Raw genomic sequence first — 16,485 nt, 5'->3', positions numbered from 1 at the left:
CTAAATGCCTTCTGGAGAAATATTTTATGGTCAGTGGGACAAAGATTGAGCTATTTGGCCACAATGATAAGGAGAGCGCATGAACCTTTCTAACCTAAGAACATTGTACCAGCTGTTAAGCACGGTAGTGGTGGTATCATCATGCTCTGGGACTGTTTTTCTGCCAGTGCTATTAGCACAATGCACAAAGTGGACAAAGTGGACAGAATAATTAAGGAGGACGATCTCCAAATTCTACAGATTAAACGGTAAACAGTTGAAACTTGGACAAGACTGGGCGTTCCAACAAAACAATGACCTCAGACATGCATCAAAACCTTTTGAATGGATAAAGCAAGTAGACATTACACTGTTGGAATAGCTTTCCCAAAGCCCCGACATCAACCCAAAACATAATTTTTGGACTACATTTAAAAGACAGATTCGTATCGATTCTGTCAAGAAGAGTGGTAAATCACTTGGCCAGAAGCATCTGGTTGAGGTGCAACTTGCTAAGGGGAATTTAACCAGATATTAATGGGGATGTATCTATATATTTGAGTCTATAGTCCCCTCTCGCCCCTGCGTGCAGTCTGCCCTTCAAGCTCAGGTCCTCTACCAAAGGCCTGGGAGCTTGAGGGTCCTGCGTAGAATATTAGCTGTTCCTAGGACTGTGCTCTTCTGGACAGAGATCTCCGATGTTGTTCCCGGGATCTGCTGGAGCCACTCGCCAAGTTTGGGAGTCACCACATCTAGCTCTCCGATTACCACTGGGACCACTGTTACCTTCACCCTCCACATTTTCTCAAGCTCTTCTCTGAGTCCTTGATATTTCTCGAGCTTCTCGTGTTCCTTCTTTCTGATGTTGCAGTCATTTGGAACAGCTACATCTATCACTACGGCCGTCTTCTTCAGTTTGTCTACCACCACTATGTCTGGTTGGTTAGCCACCACCAGTTTGTCCGTCTGTATCTGGAAGTTCCACAGGATCTTAGCTCGGTCATTCTCTACCACCCTAGGGGGCGGCTCCCATTTTGACCTCAGGACTTCCAGGGCATATTCGGCACAGATGTTTCTGTATACTATGCCGGCCACTTGGTTATGGCATTCCATGTATGCCCGGCCAGCCAGCATCTTACACCCTGCTGTTATGTGCTGGATTGTCTCAGGGGCATCTTCACACGGCCTGCACCTAAGGCTATCTATCTATCTATCTATACTTGTAATCTTGTGTGCATTACAAAAAGTCCAAAATAAAGTCAAACTTGTATACCCAATTCTTGCTTTTAAAGTCATTAAAGATTTATGTTGCACAATCATCCCATCCTGGAAAAAGAAGGGTTAAAAAAGTCCAAAATTACCACGGCACCCATGCCCATAACGAGTGTAAATAAACTTTGACCACACCTGCAGGTACAATAATAAAGGATGGTTTATCTGGGAGAACTTGCAACCGTTGAGGCTGCTTCAGCTAGTAGCACCTTTTCACCTATGGCAAAAATTGATAAAAGCAAACAGCATGCTCCAAACGTAGTGTTGTGACAAGTGAGCCATTAAGTACACCTGTATTTTGTGCTACTGCGAAAAATTGTATCTAGCAGTTGTAGAGCTTCACAGAGTGCTGACCCTATTCTGTAAATGTCAATCCATTCCCAACAAGTGTGAGAAAACAACATGTCTGCGGGGTTGAAGGGCGTTTAGCATTACACAAATAATTTTTCTGTCATTCCACAAAACAAACAAATGGGCATTGTTTGAGAGCTCAGTTAAAGAGGTTGGGAATACTCGGTGAAAGCAAACAATGACACAGCACAGTGTGTTAAATAAAAAGAAAATGCTGAATGGGAATGGATTTTGTATGCAGAGCCTGGCAGGCTCCTATTTAAATGAGTTACTGGAAACCCTGAATCAGTATTTCACTGTGACTAACAGCCACAGTGGTCACTAGTTTCACTTTCTCCATTTACAAAAGTAAGTATGCTGGAAAAAAACATTAGTCTTTGTACTTTAATGCACTTTAATGCACTTAAGGAACAGTGCTTTCTGGATAAATGCATTTCTTAAATATCATTAAGTAATATGTGTAAGTTTAGGAAAACTGTAATCTATTCATGGTGGTGCTAACTGTATTTCTCAACAATAATATCACATGAAATACATTTCTAATGTATGTGCATCTGTTCAGAAAAAAACAGTTTAAATGACAATTTAGGTTCATTTTTATGGCAACTTTTGTGATATCAATGACTAAAAGACCATTGGCTCTGGCTCTTCAATGCCTAAAGAATTTGCCGTTCTTGCCATACTGAACATAATGAGTCTTTTTGTGATGTTAAAAGCCAGCTGCAAGCCAATCCCTGACCTTGTTACAATGGAACATTCTTCGATTTGAGCTGGCCACTGAAGGTTTTATGCGCCTCGGTGCGGAGCTGAACCTGCTCCGGGCTTTTAGAACAGCTTCTGATTCGGACCTTTGTTTCAAAGTCTTTACAAAGCTTACTGTCTGGGCTCTGAGGTGGAGCTGCTTGGCAGGAGGCCTGTTCAACCCCTGAGCTCTGCACAGAGTTCTAAAGCGCAGCTACCTTTGATGAAGCCATGCAGGTTGTCAGGATGCCAACAGGCCTCAGCCATTACTGCAAATGCAAATTGCTCTAATGGAATCTATTCAAAGTCGCAGCAGAGCTCCATTTAAAAAGTAACACCATTAATATGCGCTCAAAGAAAGAAAGTGTGCCTATAAATGGAATTATATAAAAATAAAATAATTTTTAGAATCTATTTGTCAAGTCATTTCTTAAATGCCAAACAGTGCAGTCCTCCTGGCTTCAGTAGCAGTATTAATATATTCACCCATCACTCACTGATCTTGCGTCTTCTTTTAAAGCTTGTTTTTTTGCCATGAAGAACTCATAGTCAAAGAAAAATGTGATCAGAGTACTGCAAGTCAAGAACATGTTTGTTGTGGTCTGATTTTAGCTTTGACCTTGTGCAAACGTTTCAGCCAAACCTTAGCTTAATATTCCAAATAAAATGTCTGAATTCCTTAAAATATAAAGAGGGAAAAAAATACTGATATGTAACAATGTATCCAAATTATTCGTTTGTGTATTCACAGAATCTTGCAGGATGCTGCTCACTAAATACAAAACGATGGGGTTTCCAAATATGTGGCCACTTATTTTCTCTAAAGGATAATGAGAAAAACGCCGGCTCTGTAGAGGACAAAAAGGCAATTTTAAGCTATTTAACTTCATTTGGATTTTAACAGGTGAACAGAATTGTGGGTTTAGTTTGAATTCTAAAAATAAAACTGCATTGCGGTTGGTATATAGGCAGGATCTTTGAAATTTTGATCTTTGAAAGAAAATGTGTTTTGATTTATTCATTTATTTTTACACACATGAGTTAATGGATAGTTGTACATATATTTATTTGTGTTACAGTTTTTCTCAGTCGCTTTGGTGCTTTTCTCAGATCAAAATGAAAATTCTCAAAACCATTAGTGCAATCTCCACAACATTTAGTCATTTGTGCACATCATAGTAGCAATTTCTCCTTCCTCTGAACAAATTGCAAATGCTCTTGGACATGTATCAGTTGCTTTCATACAATTCTCTGCCATCGACAACATTATCATTTGCTTATGTCATGTCAGTCAAAATGAACTATACTTTTGGATACTAAATAGTCGTTCCCAATAAAACTAATAGTCTTTATTTCATTGCTTCAGTCATTACATACAGAATTGGTGAATTCGTTTTCAAATGCCGTCAAGCAAATGGTCTACCTTTTTTTCATTATTTTTTCCTGTCCCCGAAATTGAACAATTTCTCTCATGCCATAATCCCTGAGAATGACAGGGGTGGAGGTCAACTCAACAAGTATCTTGTTGTGTGGGATAATTTCCCTTTTCATTACTCACATCTGGTCAGACAGTGGTTTGCAGCACATGACAGAATGCCTGTTGAATATCTCCCTCCCTACTCCCCATTCCTTAATCCGATAGAGGAGTTTTTGTCTGCCTGGAGGTGGAAGGTTTATGACCGGCGTTCACATGCACAAATGGCCCTGCTGGCAGCCATGGATGCAGGATGTGACAACATCACAGCAGAGTCATGCAGAGGGTGGATTCGCCACTCCAGGAGATACTTTCCTCGCTGCATTGCAAGGGATGATATCCGTCGTGATGTAGATGAGAATATGTGGCCAGACAGACAGGAACGTCTGAATGTGCCAGAATGATTTACGTATGTTCAGTTACAATATGTACTGTTATATTGTTCACGTTGTGCACCGCTCTACAAAAAGGGTGTTTCTCATGTTTATTCTAAATACGTGACTGTAGAGTATTTTTCTTTTGGACAATGTTGTAGAATTACAAACATCCTACACAGTAAAAATGTGAAACATACGTATTCAGTGTCTTGTACTCACTTATTTCCATAACTACAGGAATGTTTAACTTTACTGTAGATTTTACTGTACATGGCTGTGCAAAAAGTGCACAGTGCTGTCTTGAGCATTTTCAGGTAGTGTCACCGAGTTCTGACCTTCTTTTGCATTGGAAGACACTGAGAGAATACTGTACACTGTCATGTGACCTGCAAGTGACCTGCTTTTGCAGGTTATCCACTAGGTTTTGCAGTTTGCACTAATTGTTTTGAGAAATACACTAACTGCTGTGCAAATGTCAATAGTGATGTGAGAAAAGCACCAAAGTGACTGAGAAAAACTGTAAGAGAGGAAAGGTCTTGACTGTTGGATGGGATTTTCTCAAAGTCAGTGTACAGCGCCTAGAGTACCTGGAAGCTCTTTATCTCCTTTCATCCATCTGATGATGGCAGCAGGCTTACTGCTCATGGCAGTGCAGGTCATCTCTGTCTCGTTGCCCTCGCTCAGGACCTCATCCCGGGCCTCAATGATGGGGTTACCTGGAGGAACTATGACAGGACACACAAACAGAACTGTGTAAACACTGAGGCAATGCAGTACACCCTAAAAACCACAAGCTAAGAAGAAAACAGGACTGATATTAGAAGGCTTTTCTTTTAAAATTAGAATTAGAAAAGTGCAAAAATCTACTTCAGGAATTATCATTTGCAATACTGTGAACATGTTGGATCTCGTTTAAATAACTCTTATTTTGCTGTTATTTATTCAATATATACTCACCAGCCACTTTATTAGATACAACTGTTCAACTAGTAGCCAGCCAATCACACGACAGCATTTAGGCATGTAGACATGATTGGAATAACCTGCTGAGGTCCAAAGCAAACATCAGCATGGCATGGTTGCTGGTGTTTTAAAATCTACCAAATTTACTGGAATTTCTCTGCACAACGACCTCCAAGGGAAACAGAGAATGGTCCGTAAAAGATAAAATATCCAGCGAGTGGCAGTTCTCTGGGCCGTGTTGTTCAGAGAACAACGGCCAGATTGCTTCAAGAAGCTCTTTGCTTCAAAGCAAAAGTAACTCAAACAACCACTTACTCATAGCAACCACCTGTAGCAGATGGGCTACAGCAGCAGACACACTGGATGGCACACTAGGGGTCCTTTGGGGCCAACTGACCATCATTTAAACACCACAGCCTACCTAAGTACTGTTGCTGTTCCATGTCCACACCTTTATGACCATAGCGTGCCCATTTTCTGATGGCTGCTGATGGCTGCTTCTACCAGAATAACACGCCATGTCAATAAATTCAAACCAACTCGTATTTCCTCCACAGTCAGTAGATCTCAGTCCAACAGAGCACGGCTGAGGTGGAACAGGAGATTTACATCATGGAAACGACAGCAACTGTGCGATGCTATCATGATATATGGAACAAAGTTGCTGAGGAGTGTTTCCACCACTGAATAATTAAGACGGCTCTGAAGGCAAAATGGGTCCAACACAGTACTAGCAAGGTGTATCTAATGAAGTGGCCACTAAGTGTTTTTACAGTTATAGATGACAAATATTTTAAAAAAATCTGACAATCACGAGCTTGAAACACTGAAAACATAAAACAATAAACACAAAGTTTAAAAAATGCATGTTGATGTCATATTATTATGTTCATATTTATCAGCTATTATCACAACAGCATTTATAGAGCAATATTGTTCAGTTATAGTTAAAAGTCCCAAGCTTTGTTTCCAAAATATCCTAGTCTCTAAATTTAAGGAAAACTGTGAAAATATTATTGAAAACGTTATATTTTGTTTATTATTTCTCACTAAGCTCACCATAAAAAGCCAAAAACAATCTCACGTCTCACACATCTATACAAATACCATTTATTAATGTGTTAAGACCTTGTGTAGACTAATTGCGTTTGTGCGCTTTGTTACTTAGCACTGTGATTTCAGCGTAGGCCTCCTGCGGGGGGTCTGTGTACAGCTGGCAAACATATCGACCCTCGTCTGACAGCGAGACATTAGACAGTGACACCCGCAGCTCGTTGTCTGAGAAGTTCACGAGCTGAAAGCGAGAGTCTTTCAGTGCTGAAAGAGAAAAAAACACACACACAACACAACTTATTATTATTATATTACATTCAAAAATGTAGAAGTCTGCTTTATATGACTTTAAGTTAGTATTGTTCATGCAATTTAAAAGGGAAGTTGCATTCATGCTGCTGTTTGTCATTATTCAGGATTTAGTATTATAAAGGTATGTGATCCCATACTCCTTTAAGTGTGATTTGACCAGGAGTCTTCAAATGAGGCTTATAGCTAATAATGAGACATATTATTAGCTTGTGATTATTGTTACATGTTAAAAAAAAAGGATTTTGCAGCATCCAATAGAGCAGGGTGTGAGACAAACATATCCTGTTATTTCATTAAACAAACAACAACATTAGATCATAATGTAAAATGTGCATTTTATTTCTTTTTGGCCTCAAAAGAATCTGGGTATAAAGTACAAAATACATCAAACTGTCCACTGCCTTATGTCAACTCCACTAGAGCTGTAACTTCTTCCTGTGAAGAGCCACGACAGCAGACCATCTGCCTCCACCTCACTTTATCTCTAGCATCCTCTTGTGTTACATCAACCTTCTGCATCTCCTTCTTCGCTACATCCACTCTGTGCTCTTCTTGTCTTCCTCCTTCCTGGCAGCTCCATCTCCAACATCCTTTCTCCAGTGTATCCACTATCCTTCCTCTGCACATGTTCAAATCATCTCCGCTTCCCCTCTCTAACTTTATTCCCAAACTGCTCAACCTGAGCTGTGCTTCTGACTGACTCCTTTCTAATCTCCAATGAAAATCTTCAGACTTTCAGCTCTCCATCTTCACCTCCTGTCTTTTTGCCAGTGCCATCACCAAACCATACATCACAGTAAGACTCACTAACATCTTGTAAACCTTCCCTTTCACTCTTGCTACTTTTCATCTGCACCCACTCCACCCTGCCTGCACTCTTTCTCACCTCTCTTGAGCATCCAGTTTCACTGATATACTAATTTCTAATGCTCTCCATCCTGGTCACTCCCAACAAAAATCTGGGCCTATAAAATTCTGCCACCTCCAGCTTTGTTAGCAGCACCATCTCCAAGTCATACCTCCAGTTTTTAAATACAGACTCAAACATGACAATTTAAGTGTGCTCCTTATGACAAATAGCAAGTGAGAAAGATTACTTACTATTTTAACTTTCTATAGCTTTTTGTCCATCATAAGCATGAGAAAAAAAACATTCATTTTTAATTTTACTTTACAAAAACAATACTGTAATAAAAACGACAGGACTTTGGTGTTTTCTGTTTCTTTTTTCTTCGTTAAGAAGATCCTTTGAGTTCTTTTGGTTCTATATTAGCGCAAAACAAAGAGCCGTTTAGCATTCCAAGGATTTTCCGGGAGTAGGCGTAAATCTGGTAAAAAAAAAAATTTTCTAGAAATTTGAATTTATTTATATTGTCAAATACGAGCCAGCCATTGTTGTTTTCACAACCTCAAGCTGTACTCAAAGAGCTTTCACATGGGTAAAAAAACCCCTCAATATAATTAGTCAACAATCAATCACAGAGCTAAGTGTCCAACTCTGTGTAAAGCACTTTGTTACTCGCTTCTATTCAATCCATAAATGCAGTTTTGTTCAGATATACTGTGGCTGTTAACAGCGTTGTTTGCATTAACACAAGCCTCATCCTTGGCCGTCCTTCAGTGAGCCTACACAGCAATTGAGAGCAGTTCCATAAATCCTGTCTCTTCTTCATCTGTAGTCACTTTCATCTTGCCTAACCTTGTTTGCCCACCTACCTAAGCACACTCTATCAGCTCTAATGTAGAATGACAACATGTGGTTAAGATGAAAGCCTACCCATACCCATCCCCTCTTCGATGTGCTGATAAACTCTGCTCTGACTGACAGCAACTCCAGGTTCTCTGCACTCTGCACTCTCTTAGATCTGTGTACTCATCCTCTGGCACTCTTTTTTTCTAACAGCTTAAAGTATTAAACACGGAGACTTCTGACACAAAACACCTCAAAACAGACATGAATACATAGAAGAACCTCCGGGGTCCATTATAATTTTACACGGCTTCCGTGGCCATACGCTATCAGGATTTAAAGCTGAGAGGTATTGTAGACATGCAAAAAGCAAGCAGCTAAAACTGATTTTGTGCATCATTATTTGCATCAGATAGATTTAAAATAATATCACCAGGCTGACTAGAAAAATATCTGCATCCAAATATGCATCTGTGCTCTTCTTTGGCCGAAAAAGAAAGCCTAAAAACGCTGGCCATGATGTTGGATGATCTGAACAAGAGATCACTAAGATGCTGCTGTTATCCCGGCACTTCTCTTAGTTTTTGATTATTCTGCCAGAAAATCCTGCTCACAACACTACAACAAATTGCTAAGGAGCAGTGCAAACAATCCAGAAAAGATTTAATGATGCGGTGTTAAAGTGTGGCATACAAGAAAGTTATTTTCCATAAAAGCTCTTATTTCGTCTGAATGCATATTCCTCACCTTTTCCAAAGAGAAAGCAAAAAAAAAAACAAAAACAGGCAACTTATATGCTTGGTTCCATTAGCGCAGCTATTAGTTTCTTTTGTCTAACTACAATGAAACCCTTATTCTAGGAGATGAATAATGTGCCCCTAATTAGTGTTGCTCATTCAAACGCCTTGTTAGCCCTCATTAAAATGAGAGGTCAGCATCTAATCCTAATGATTTAATTGAATTAAATGTTCCCAGATTCAAACACATCCATGCTACAATACAGAGATGCAAAGGGAAAAAAAAAACACCTGTAAAGGCTCTAAGAAGCAAAGCTGTTACTGACGAGACATGTTCTTCCTTTTTAAAGAAGCGACTTTTGTATTAACAGCCAATGTTTTGTGTTTCAAAAAGAAGGATAGTCAGTGTAATCCAGCATGCAAATATTTATGGCACTGTAATGTGGAAACACAACAATTTTTTTGTTAAAGGAGCTTAGAATAATCCAAAAAACCTGTAAAAGGTTTCTGGAGGTCACAAAAAACAAAATAGAATTTGAAGAAGTGTTAAATCTTAAGAGGATATAAAACACAATATCATCAGTATAAACATGGATTTTGCCGTACGGAGGAGCAGTAGTCCAATGTCCAAATGACAACCGAGTGTGTCAGCGCAACTTTAAAGAAGAGATATGGTGTAACAAGTGTAGCATTAAACTAATAAGACTCAGTCTTCCTTTGCTTTGTCAAAAATCCCTCCAAACAGCAACATGCCGTCTCCTTAGAACAGTTTTAGCTTCAGCAGCATTTCAGCTGTCAGCCGAACATTTTGTCCTGTAGATGCTTTCCTTGAACTTTTTACACGACATACATTAAATGCTATGGTCAGCAGTGAGTGACATATGTGTCACTGAGATCTAAGTCATCATCACTGATAAGCTTAACTCTGGGCTATGAGAACAAAAACAAAAGAAGCAGCAAACCTTCATTGCGGCTGCTCACTTTCTGGGCAGGATTTACTGTTAAGGGAATAGAGTCGTAGTTTGTATCTTCTTTTAAATGTACTTTAGGAAGATTTCAGTGCAGTAAAAGCAGGTGTAAAGTGCAGGCTTTTGTTATTTTACCTGCTGAAACACATTTACTTGACATAATTTTGAGTACACAGTACATATGTAGCATTCATGTCACCATTTATAAAAACTTACAAGTGTAGCCAGTTTCTTTTGTATTTAAATACTAACATGTTGTCATTTTAAATCACTCTATATAGCATTATTATCACATTGACCTTTAAAGTCTACTGACTTTGAAGGAGGTCAAATGTGAAATGATATTTTAGATCTCTATTTGGTACTTTCTATATATTGATAATACACACCACAAATGCTCAGTGGTCAGAAGCTGAGTTCGGGAAACCGCCAATTTGGTTTGACAAAGCTTTGTAGCAGTAAAAGTAATCACAGTGCATGATGGGGGGTGGCTGCATAGATCCATGACTATGATCAGAACATGATCATGCCGTGCAGCAGGACACTTAACCTCCTAGGACCTGGCGTCCACATATGTAAACATCACATTTTGGGTTACTTAGACCAAAATACTCAATTCTGCTCTACAAGGGCCTGATATCCACTTACGAGGACATTATACTGCTACTGTTCTATCGAAATTTTAAATGAATATCCTCGTATGTGGCTCTCATTTTTCTTAGAAACTAAAATTAGGTTAAAAAAAAAAATCTGCTAATTCGTTGTTTTTACATTTATCAGGCCCCAATCAGCCCAAATATCAAAGAGAAATTAAAAATGCATGCCGTGGAAGAGTTCGGGTATTAGGAGGTTAATGTTAAACTCGTTGGGGGGGCTGCTCAGATGGATCAGTCTTACCCACACGTGATGTTATTTTCTGTGATTACACGTGTATGACATGGGAGAAAAAAATGCAAACAAATGAATTTTGCTAATCTTTATACTGGCTGCAAACTGTAGCTCAAATCGTAGAAAGAGGGTCGGAAAGCACAACACCAATCCATCTGACCAAATAAGAGGTGCTAGTAATTAGCCATGAAATAAAAACACGTCATCAGAAAATGTTATATATCCTGCAACGACACAAAACCCAGCCCTAAACATATATGCCTGGGTTCAGAAATGCACCATCAAGCAACCCAAGCTTAGCTAAAACCCCAAATATCTTATGCTGAGGATACTTTGAAACATCCATAAATGAATGAAAAATCTGGTGCGTCAACAATTTTAAAAACCCTGTGCCAATCAGATATAATCCATTCCATAAAAGCATTTCGCAAAGATCTCTTAATCCTCTTATGTGTCACTTCTAACTAAGGCGTTGCCGTGTAAGCATGAACTGAATAAATACTTTCTAAAAAATAATGAAAAGAAAAATGGAGGCACTTTGGCAAGGACAGCTCCCCATGCTCAAGGTTTGGGACAACAATACTGCAGGCTCAAAGAGATGCAAGGGCATATGACGGAGAACAGCCTGGTTAACACAGCAGGACTGAACACAGTGGTACATTTCAGGGAAAAAAAACATAAGACAAGGCAAGCCAAGAAACGCTGCAGACGGTCCTTTTATTGTAACATCACAGCAAACTGGAATACATATTTCACTTTTCTTTGTGTACCAGGCAGAAAAGAGAGTGACCTTTTATCTTCATGCTCTTTTTGTCCCGTTCTCCTTCTCTTGTTCTATCATATCTGATAGCATAGCAGGGACATCACAGATGCCCGACAAAGGTAATTGATAGTCAGGTCTTTGGATAAGAGATGTCTGTCCAGACCCGGAAAGGCTGTAAATTATCTGATGTATCTGTTTTTGCAGTTTATGGTGATTGAGCTAATTTAAAAGCAGTGATAAGATTGTACAGTAGAGCTGTCCTGAAGTTTAGCCAAGGAGACTTTAAGAGGAAGCTGACTTTCCACTCAGTCGCTGAGTGCAGTGCCACTGGGCATGCTAATTAGAGCTAACTAACAGCATGGTGGCTTAAATGAATCCCATTCATTAGTATGTTGTCACCACTTTAAGTTTATTTTATAGCAATATGAAAAACTAGGCTATTGTCTTCTGACTTGGCCTGTGGGGACGGCAGCCAATATGTTGGGGCTTCTGGTATAAACTGACATCCTGTTCAATTAGCCGCCTAGATTTAGAAATCTAAACAAGTGAAATACTTATTTCAGTCAATCATCACTGATGACCCTAAACCTAGGCTATAAGAACACAAACAAAGTACATCATCATTCTAAAAGGACAGATATCAAAAAATGATTTTTTAGCAGGATGTGAACTCAAAAAACACAGCTTTGTTGCTGGAAAAAAGCAAAACGGTACAAAACTAAACTGGGAAATTCTAATGACCATTCACACGGGGAAACACGGGGAGAGTCACACAGCTATGAGGGAGGACACGACACGTAACTGAGGGAGACGCGGACATAAATACACAGAAGGATCATGAGGGAAGCGAGAACACACGGGGAGCACAGCTGACACGAATAACCATGATGAGACAGTGGAAGAGCAAACACAAGATGACGCACACTGACGGGAGACTATCAAAGTAAAACAGGAAGTACACAGAGACGCAGACTGGAGGGAGAGAGAGGACACGGCGAGCTGGGGAACGTAGATAAACAAGACAGAATAAAACACAAGGGGGGGACGATGCACATGAGCTCACACCACCGACACAAAGAGGGAGACACAGAGGGCAAAGACACAAGGGGGAAACTGCTAAATAACCAAGGAACTAAACAGGATAACTAGACCCTATAGAATAAACTTAAGACTAACAAAGTGAACTTATACATAAATCATAATACAAATACAAAATGACACAAACACAGGAAAATGCAAAACACTGTGTCGAATGACCCGGGACAAAAATGGCTCACATGCACCGATGTCTACAAGGTCAGCTTAATGGGTGAAAATGGACAAAAAGCCTTGTTGCTTAGAAACTATGACTCCTACAAGCATGATGTGTACTGTCAACACATAGTTTGGATTCGGGAGACAGACACTATCTCTACTTTTAAGATTAGGCTTAAAACTTTCCTTTTTGCTAAAGCATATAGTTAGGGCTGGACCAGGTGACCCTGAATCCTCCCTTAGTTATGCTGCAATAGATGTAGGCTGCCGGGGGATTCCCATGATGCATTGAGTTTTTCCTTTCCAGTCACCTTTCTCACTCACTATGTATTAACAGACTTCTCTGCATTGAATCATATCTGTTATTAACCTCTGTCTCTCTTCCACAGCATGTCTTTTATCCTGTCTTCCTTCTCTCACCCCAACCGGTCGCAGCAGATGGCCGCCCCTCCCTGAGCCTGGTTCTGCCGGAGGTTTCTTCCTGTTAAAAGGGAGTTTTTCCTTCCCACTGTCGCCAAAGTGCTTGCTCATAGGGGGTCATATGATTGTTGGGTTTTTCTCTGTATCTATGAAGCGCCTTGAGGCGACTTTTGTTGTGATTTGGCGCTATATAAATAAAATTGAATTGAATTGAATTGAAATTGAATAGAAAATACCATATATGTATATTTAAAATAGCATGCCACAATTGACCTTTGACCTCTTCTTTGCGGTCAAATCAGATCAAACTTGAATAAAACACATTTTATCTTTAAAACTATGCTTAAAACTCTACTGACTTTCTTTATAAAGGCAATAATTAGTAAATGATCCTGGTATAAGGGGATTCTAAATATAACATTTAGTGAAACCCAAATATCATGTCACATTTGACCTCTGACCTCCATTTCACATCTGGCTTTCTTTCGAAAAAACAATTGTTATATCTTTAAAGTATATGTTTTTGGTGTTTTTTTTTAAACCTAATAAGGAGTTAAATCTTTCCTGCACGCAACCAGTCTCCTCAATTCCAAATGATGGATATCACTTGGTGTACAAACTAACAACAACAAGTAACCAGAAACCTCATAGCACCACTTCTCATTAGAGATCATGTTTACATTACTGTTAGTGTGATCCCCTCTCCACTCCGCACAAAGGGAAACTAGTAAAAAGAAAGAGCAGTGTAAATGGTGAGTGCTAAAGCAATAAACAATGCTGCACCGGTGCAATGTAAAGGCAAAATTGATAGATTTATAGGTAGGTGAACTGAGCAGTCTTTGAGGGAGCCAAATTGATAGGTCGCCTCCGAAATCACTCTTCTCCAAACTGCTATTTAAAAACGCTTTTGTAACTCTCCACCACATAGCGAAGCAAAACACAACTCTTCAGCTGGACTTTGGATTTTGTCGTCATCTTCTACGGTGCAGACACAGGCTTTGCTTCGTGGACGCCGTGCAGAGGAGGAATAATTAGAATAACTTTCAACCTACATGTGGAACACGAGTACTGGAAGATAGAGTTGAAAAAGTCTGAGCTTGTTTCATAATGTCCGTATAAGACCCCATACTGCTGAAACCTCAGTCCGACTCATATTACCATTCAGCACTTATGCTTTCTAAGTGCTAAATGTACTGTGCCATACATGCACAGTACATTTAGCACTTATTTTAACCTGAACAAGACAAAGTGCCTTTCAAATGGCTCTCATACACTGATGGTGATGGAGAACTTGATGTTATTCAAGGACATATGGGAAGGGATTTCTAATGTTTTTACAATGCGTCATTGTCTTAACTGTTGTTGCCACAAAAGTTGACTTTTCAAGAAAACATATGCATGTGATGAAGCTAACCACTGATGCTTTTCTGGGGTTTTGTTTTCAGGCTGAAACACCAGGCAGGGATTTTCAGTAGATTTTGTTCTGGATACTGATCACAAACCTGCCCTTTTTTCTATGCAGGGATGAATATACTTTTAAAGGCGAGCTTCTTGTACAATCAGACGAATCGGTAAGCTGAGGGATGGTCCGACCTAAGACCCCTGCTGTGATATTCTTTGGATGTGTCTTGTTTTCTGGTTTTGAATTTGCTGGTGAGTAATTTGAGCTGGGATTCTGCAGAGGTTTTATGATTACTGCAAGATTTTATAGTTCTTATTTCTGTGTTTGTTGTATTTTTGGGTTTCTGCTTTGATTTCTGTGTTCTAATAGACCGCAAGCTTCATTTGCTGTGACATATCTGAGCCTTTGATTTCTGTTTTAGCTTACAGTTATTCTAATGACGAGTTCCACTTTGCATCCTGTTTTTTTGGTCCATGTGTTGGTGTATGTTAGTAGTATCTCAAGTTCCCTCCATGTCTATCTATGATTGTGTTTGTCCTTCAGTGTTTCCTCGACTCATTTTCAGTGTATTTCCTGTTGGGTTGTTTACATACATCATGCCTGTATCCAACTTTTCATTTTTGTTTTATTTTGAAGGTTAATTTCCTTGGTTTCCTGTGAGTCTCCCTGGAATGTCTTTACCTGTGTGTGATTACTCTCTCCTGTGTCTCATTACCCTCCCGTTGGGCATTACATCTAATCAGCCCTCTGTGTAACAGCCCTGTCTTCTCCTTACTCTTTGTCACAGTGTCTGTGCACAGTGTTTGTTCCCCGTTTCCAGCCCCGCGTTATTCCTCGCTCCTTTTTGAATTATTGTTTATTCACCTTCTGGACTTTGTTATTTTGGACTTTCTGCTATAGCCTATATTAAAGGCTCAACCTTTGTGGATGAAAGTTGGCCTCCTGAGTCCTGCATCGTGCACTCCTCATATTGTGACACCTACAGTGTAAAGTGATGAATGGACTCTGGTGACCTCAGAGTCTGCTGCTATATCTCTATTGTCTACTTGCATGTACAGAAACATAAACAGCCATAGGCAAAGAATTGCTAATATGTGCATGTACATTGTTAACAACTGAACTATGACACTAGTTTTTGAGATGGTTATCTTCAGTTATTAAAACATAAAAAATTCATGTTTTATATTTATTACAAACAACCAGCAAATTATATTCAAATAGGGGAAAAGTGAAAAAAGTCTGTAAAAGGTCATCCCTCACGCAGCCGTGATCTCTGCTTTCTGCTACGCTTCAATGCAAAGATAAAATTAGAGTGGATGAAACTTAAAGAAACTTTAATACAAAGCAGTAGAAGACTGGGCTGTACATATCTTCTGCCGCCTCTTTCTCCCCTCTTCACCTCTGCTGACTGCGTGATTTTAATTCATCTTGCTTTTTCTTTCCCCTCTCTTGATTAATCTTCATTCTTTTGCTGCATTTCATTTGAATAGTTTTTCTTCTCCAGCCTTTGCCGAGGATGACTCCCATCCAGAGAGAGCGGGAGATGATGAGTGTGCCTCGCCTAAGTGGCTGCAATCAATTGTGATTAGTGGCTGCTGCTACTTTTTGAGAGGAGCACATCAAAGTTTTATTATTGGGTGTCAGAGTGGGCGAGACGGGGTGGGGCGGGGGTAATTACACTCTTATACCCAGCCTCCTCACCACTCTAGGAGGTGAAGTCCATGCTTTCTAGCTTTTGTCACCACCTAAATCCAGTCTATTACTTCAGTCATTGTTAACAGTCATAGTCTCGCTGTGACGCCGCTGACCTTATTCTTATTTTCAGTTTACTAATATATTTA

The 16,485-nt window shown here is 39.6% G+C and overlaps 2 protein-coding genes across 6 annotated transcripts in view; both read right to left on the bottom strand.

Annotated features, from left to right (window-relative positions):
* The window catches only part of cadm1a (cell adhesion molecule 1a), a 471,405-nt gene that overhangs the window by 95,032 nt on the left and 359,888 nt on the right, over positions 1 to 16,485 (bottom strand). For all 5 annotated transcript variants that reach the window (XM_006785090.3, XM_006785091.3, XM_006785093.3 and 2 more), the window contains 2 exons: positions 6,322 to 6,474; positions 4,782 to 4,919 (listed from right to left, as the gene is read on the bottom strand). In XM_006785090.3, coding sequence (XP_006785153.2) covers positions 4,782 to 4,919; positions 6,322 to 6,474 — 291 coding nt within the window. The remainder of the gene's footprint in view (positions 1 to 4,781; positions 4,920 to 6,321; positions 6,475 to 16,485) is intronic.
* On the bottom strand, positions 595 to 1,352 carry LOC148100980 (uncharacterized). Its single transcript, XM_087846947.1, has 2 exons — positions 1,341 to 1,352; positions 595 to 1,185 (listed from the first exon to the last, which is right to left on the bottom strand). The coding sequence occupies exons 1-2, from the start codon at positions 1,350 to 1,352 to the stop codon at positions 595 to 597; spliced, it is 603 nt and encodes a 200-aa protein (XP_087703073.1).

Source organism: Neolamprologus brichardi, chromosome 10 (genome assembly GCF_056152115.1).
Source record: "Neolamprologus brichardi isolate AB-2024 chromosome 10, ASM5615211v1, whole genome shotgun sequence".
NCBI lineage: Eukaryota > Metazoa > Chordata > Actinopteri > Cichliformes > Cichlidae > Neolamprologus > Neolamprologus brichardi.
Note: the sequence above shows the minus strand (reverse complement) of the source record. Positions and strands in the feature narration are given on the sequence as shown.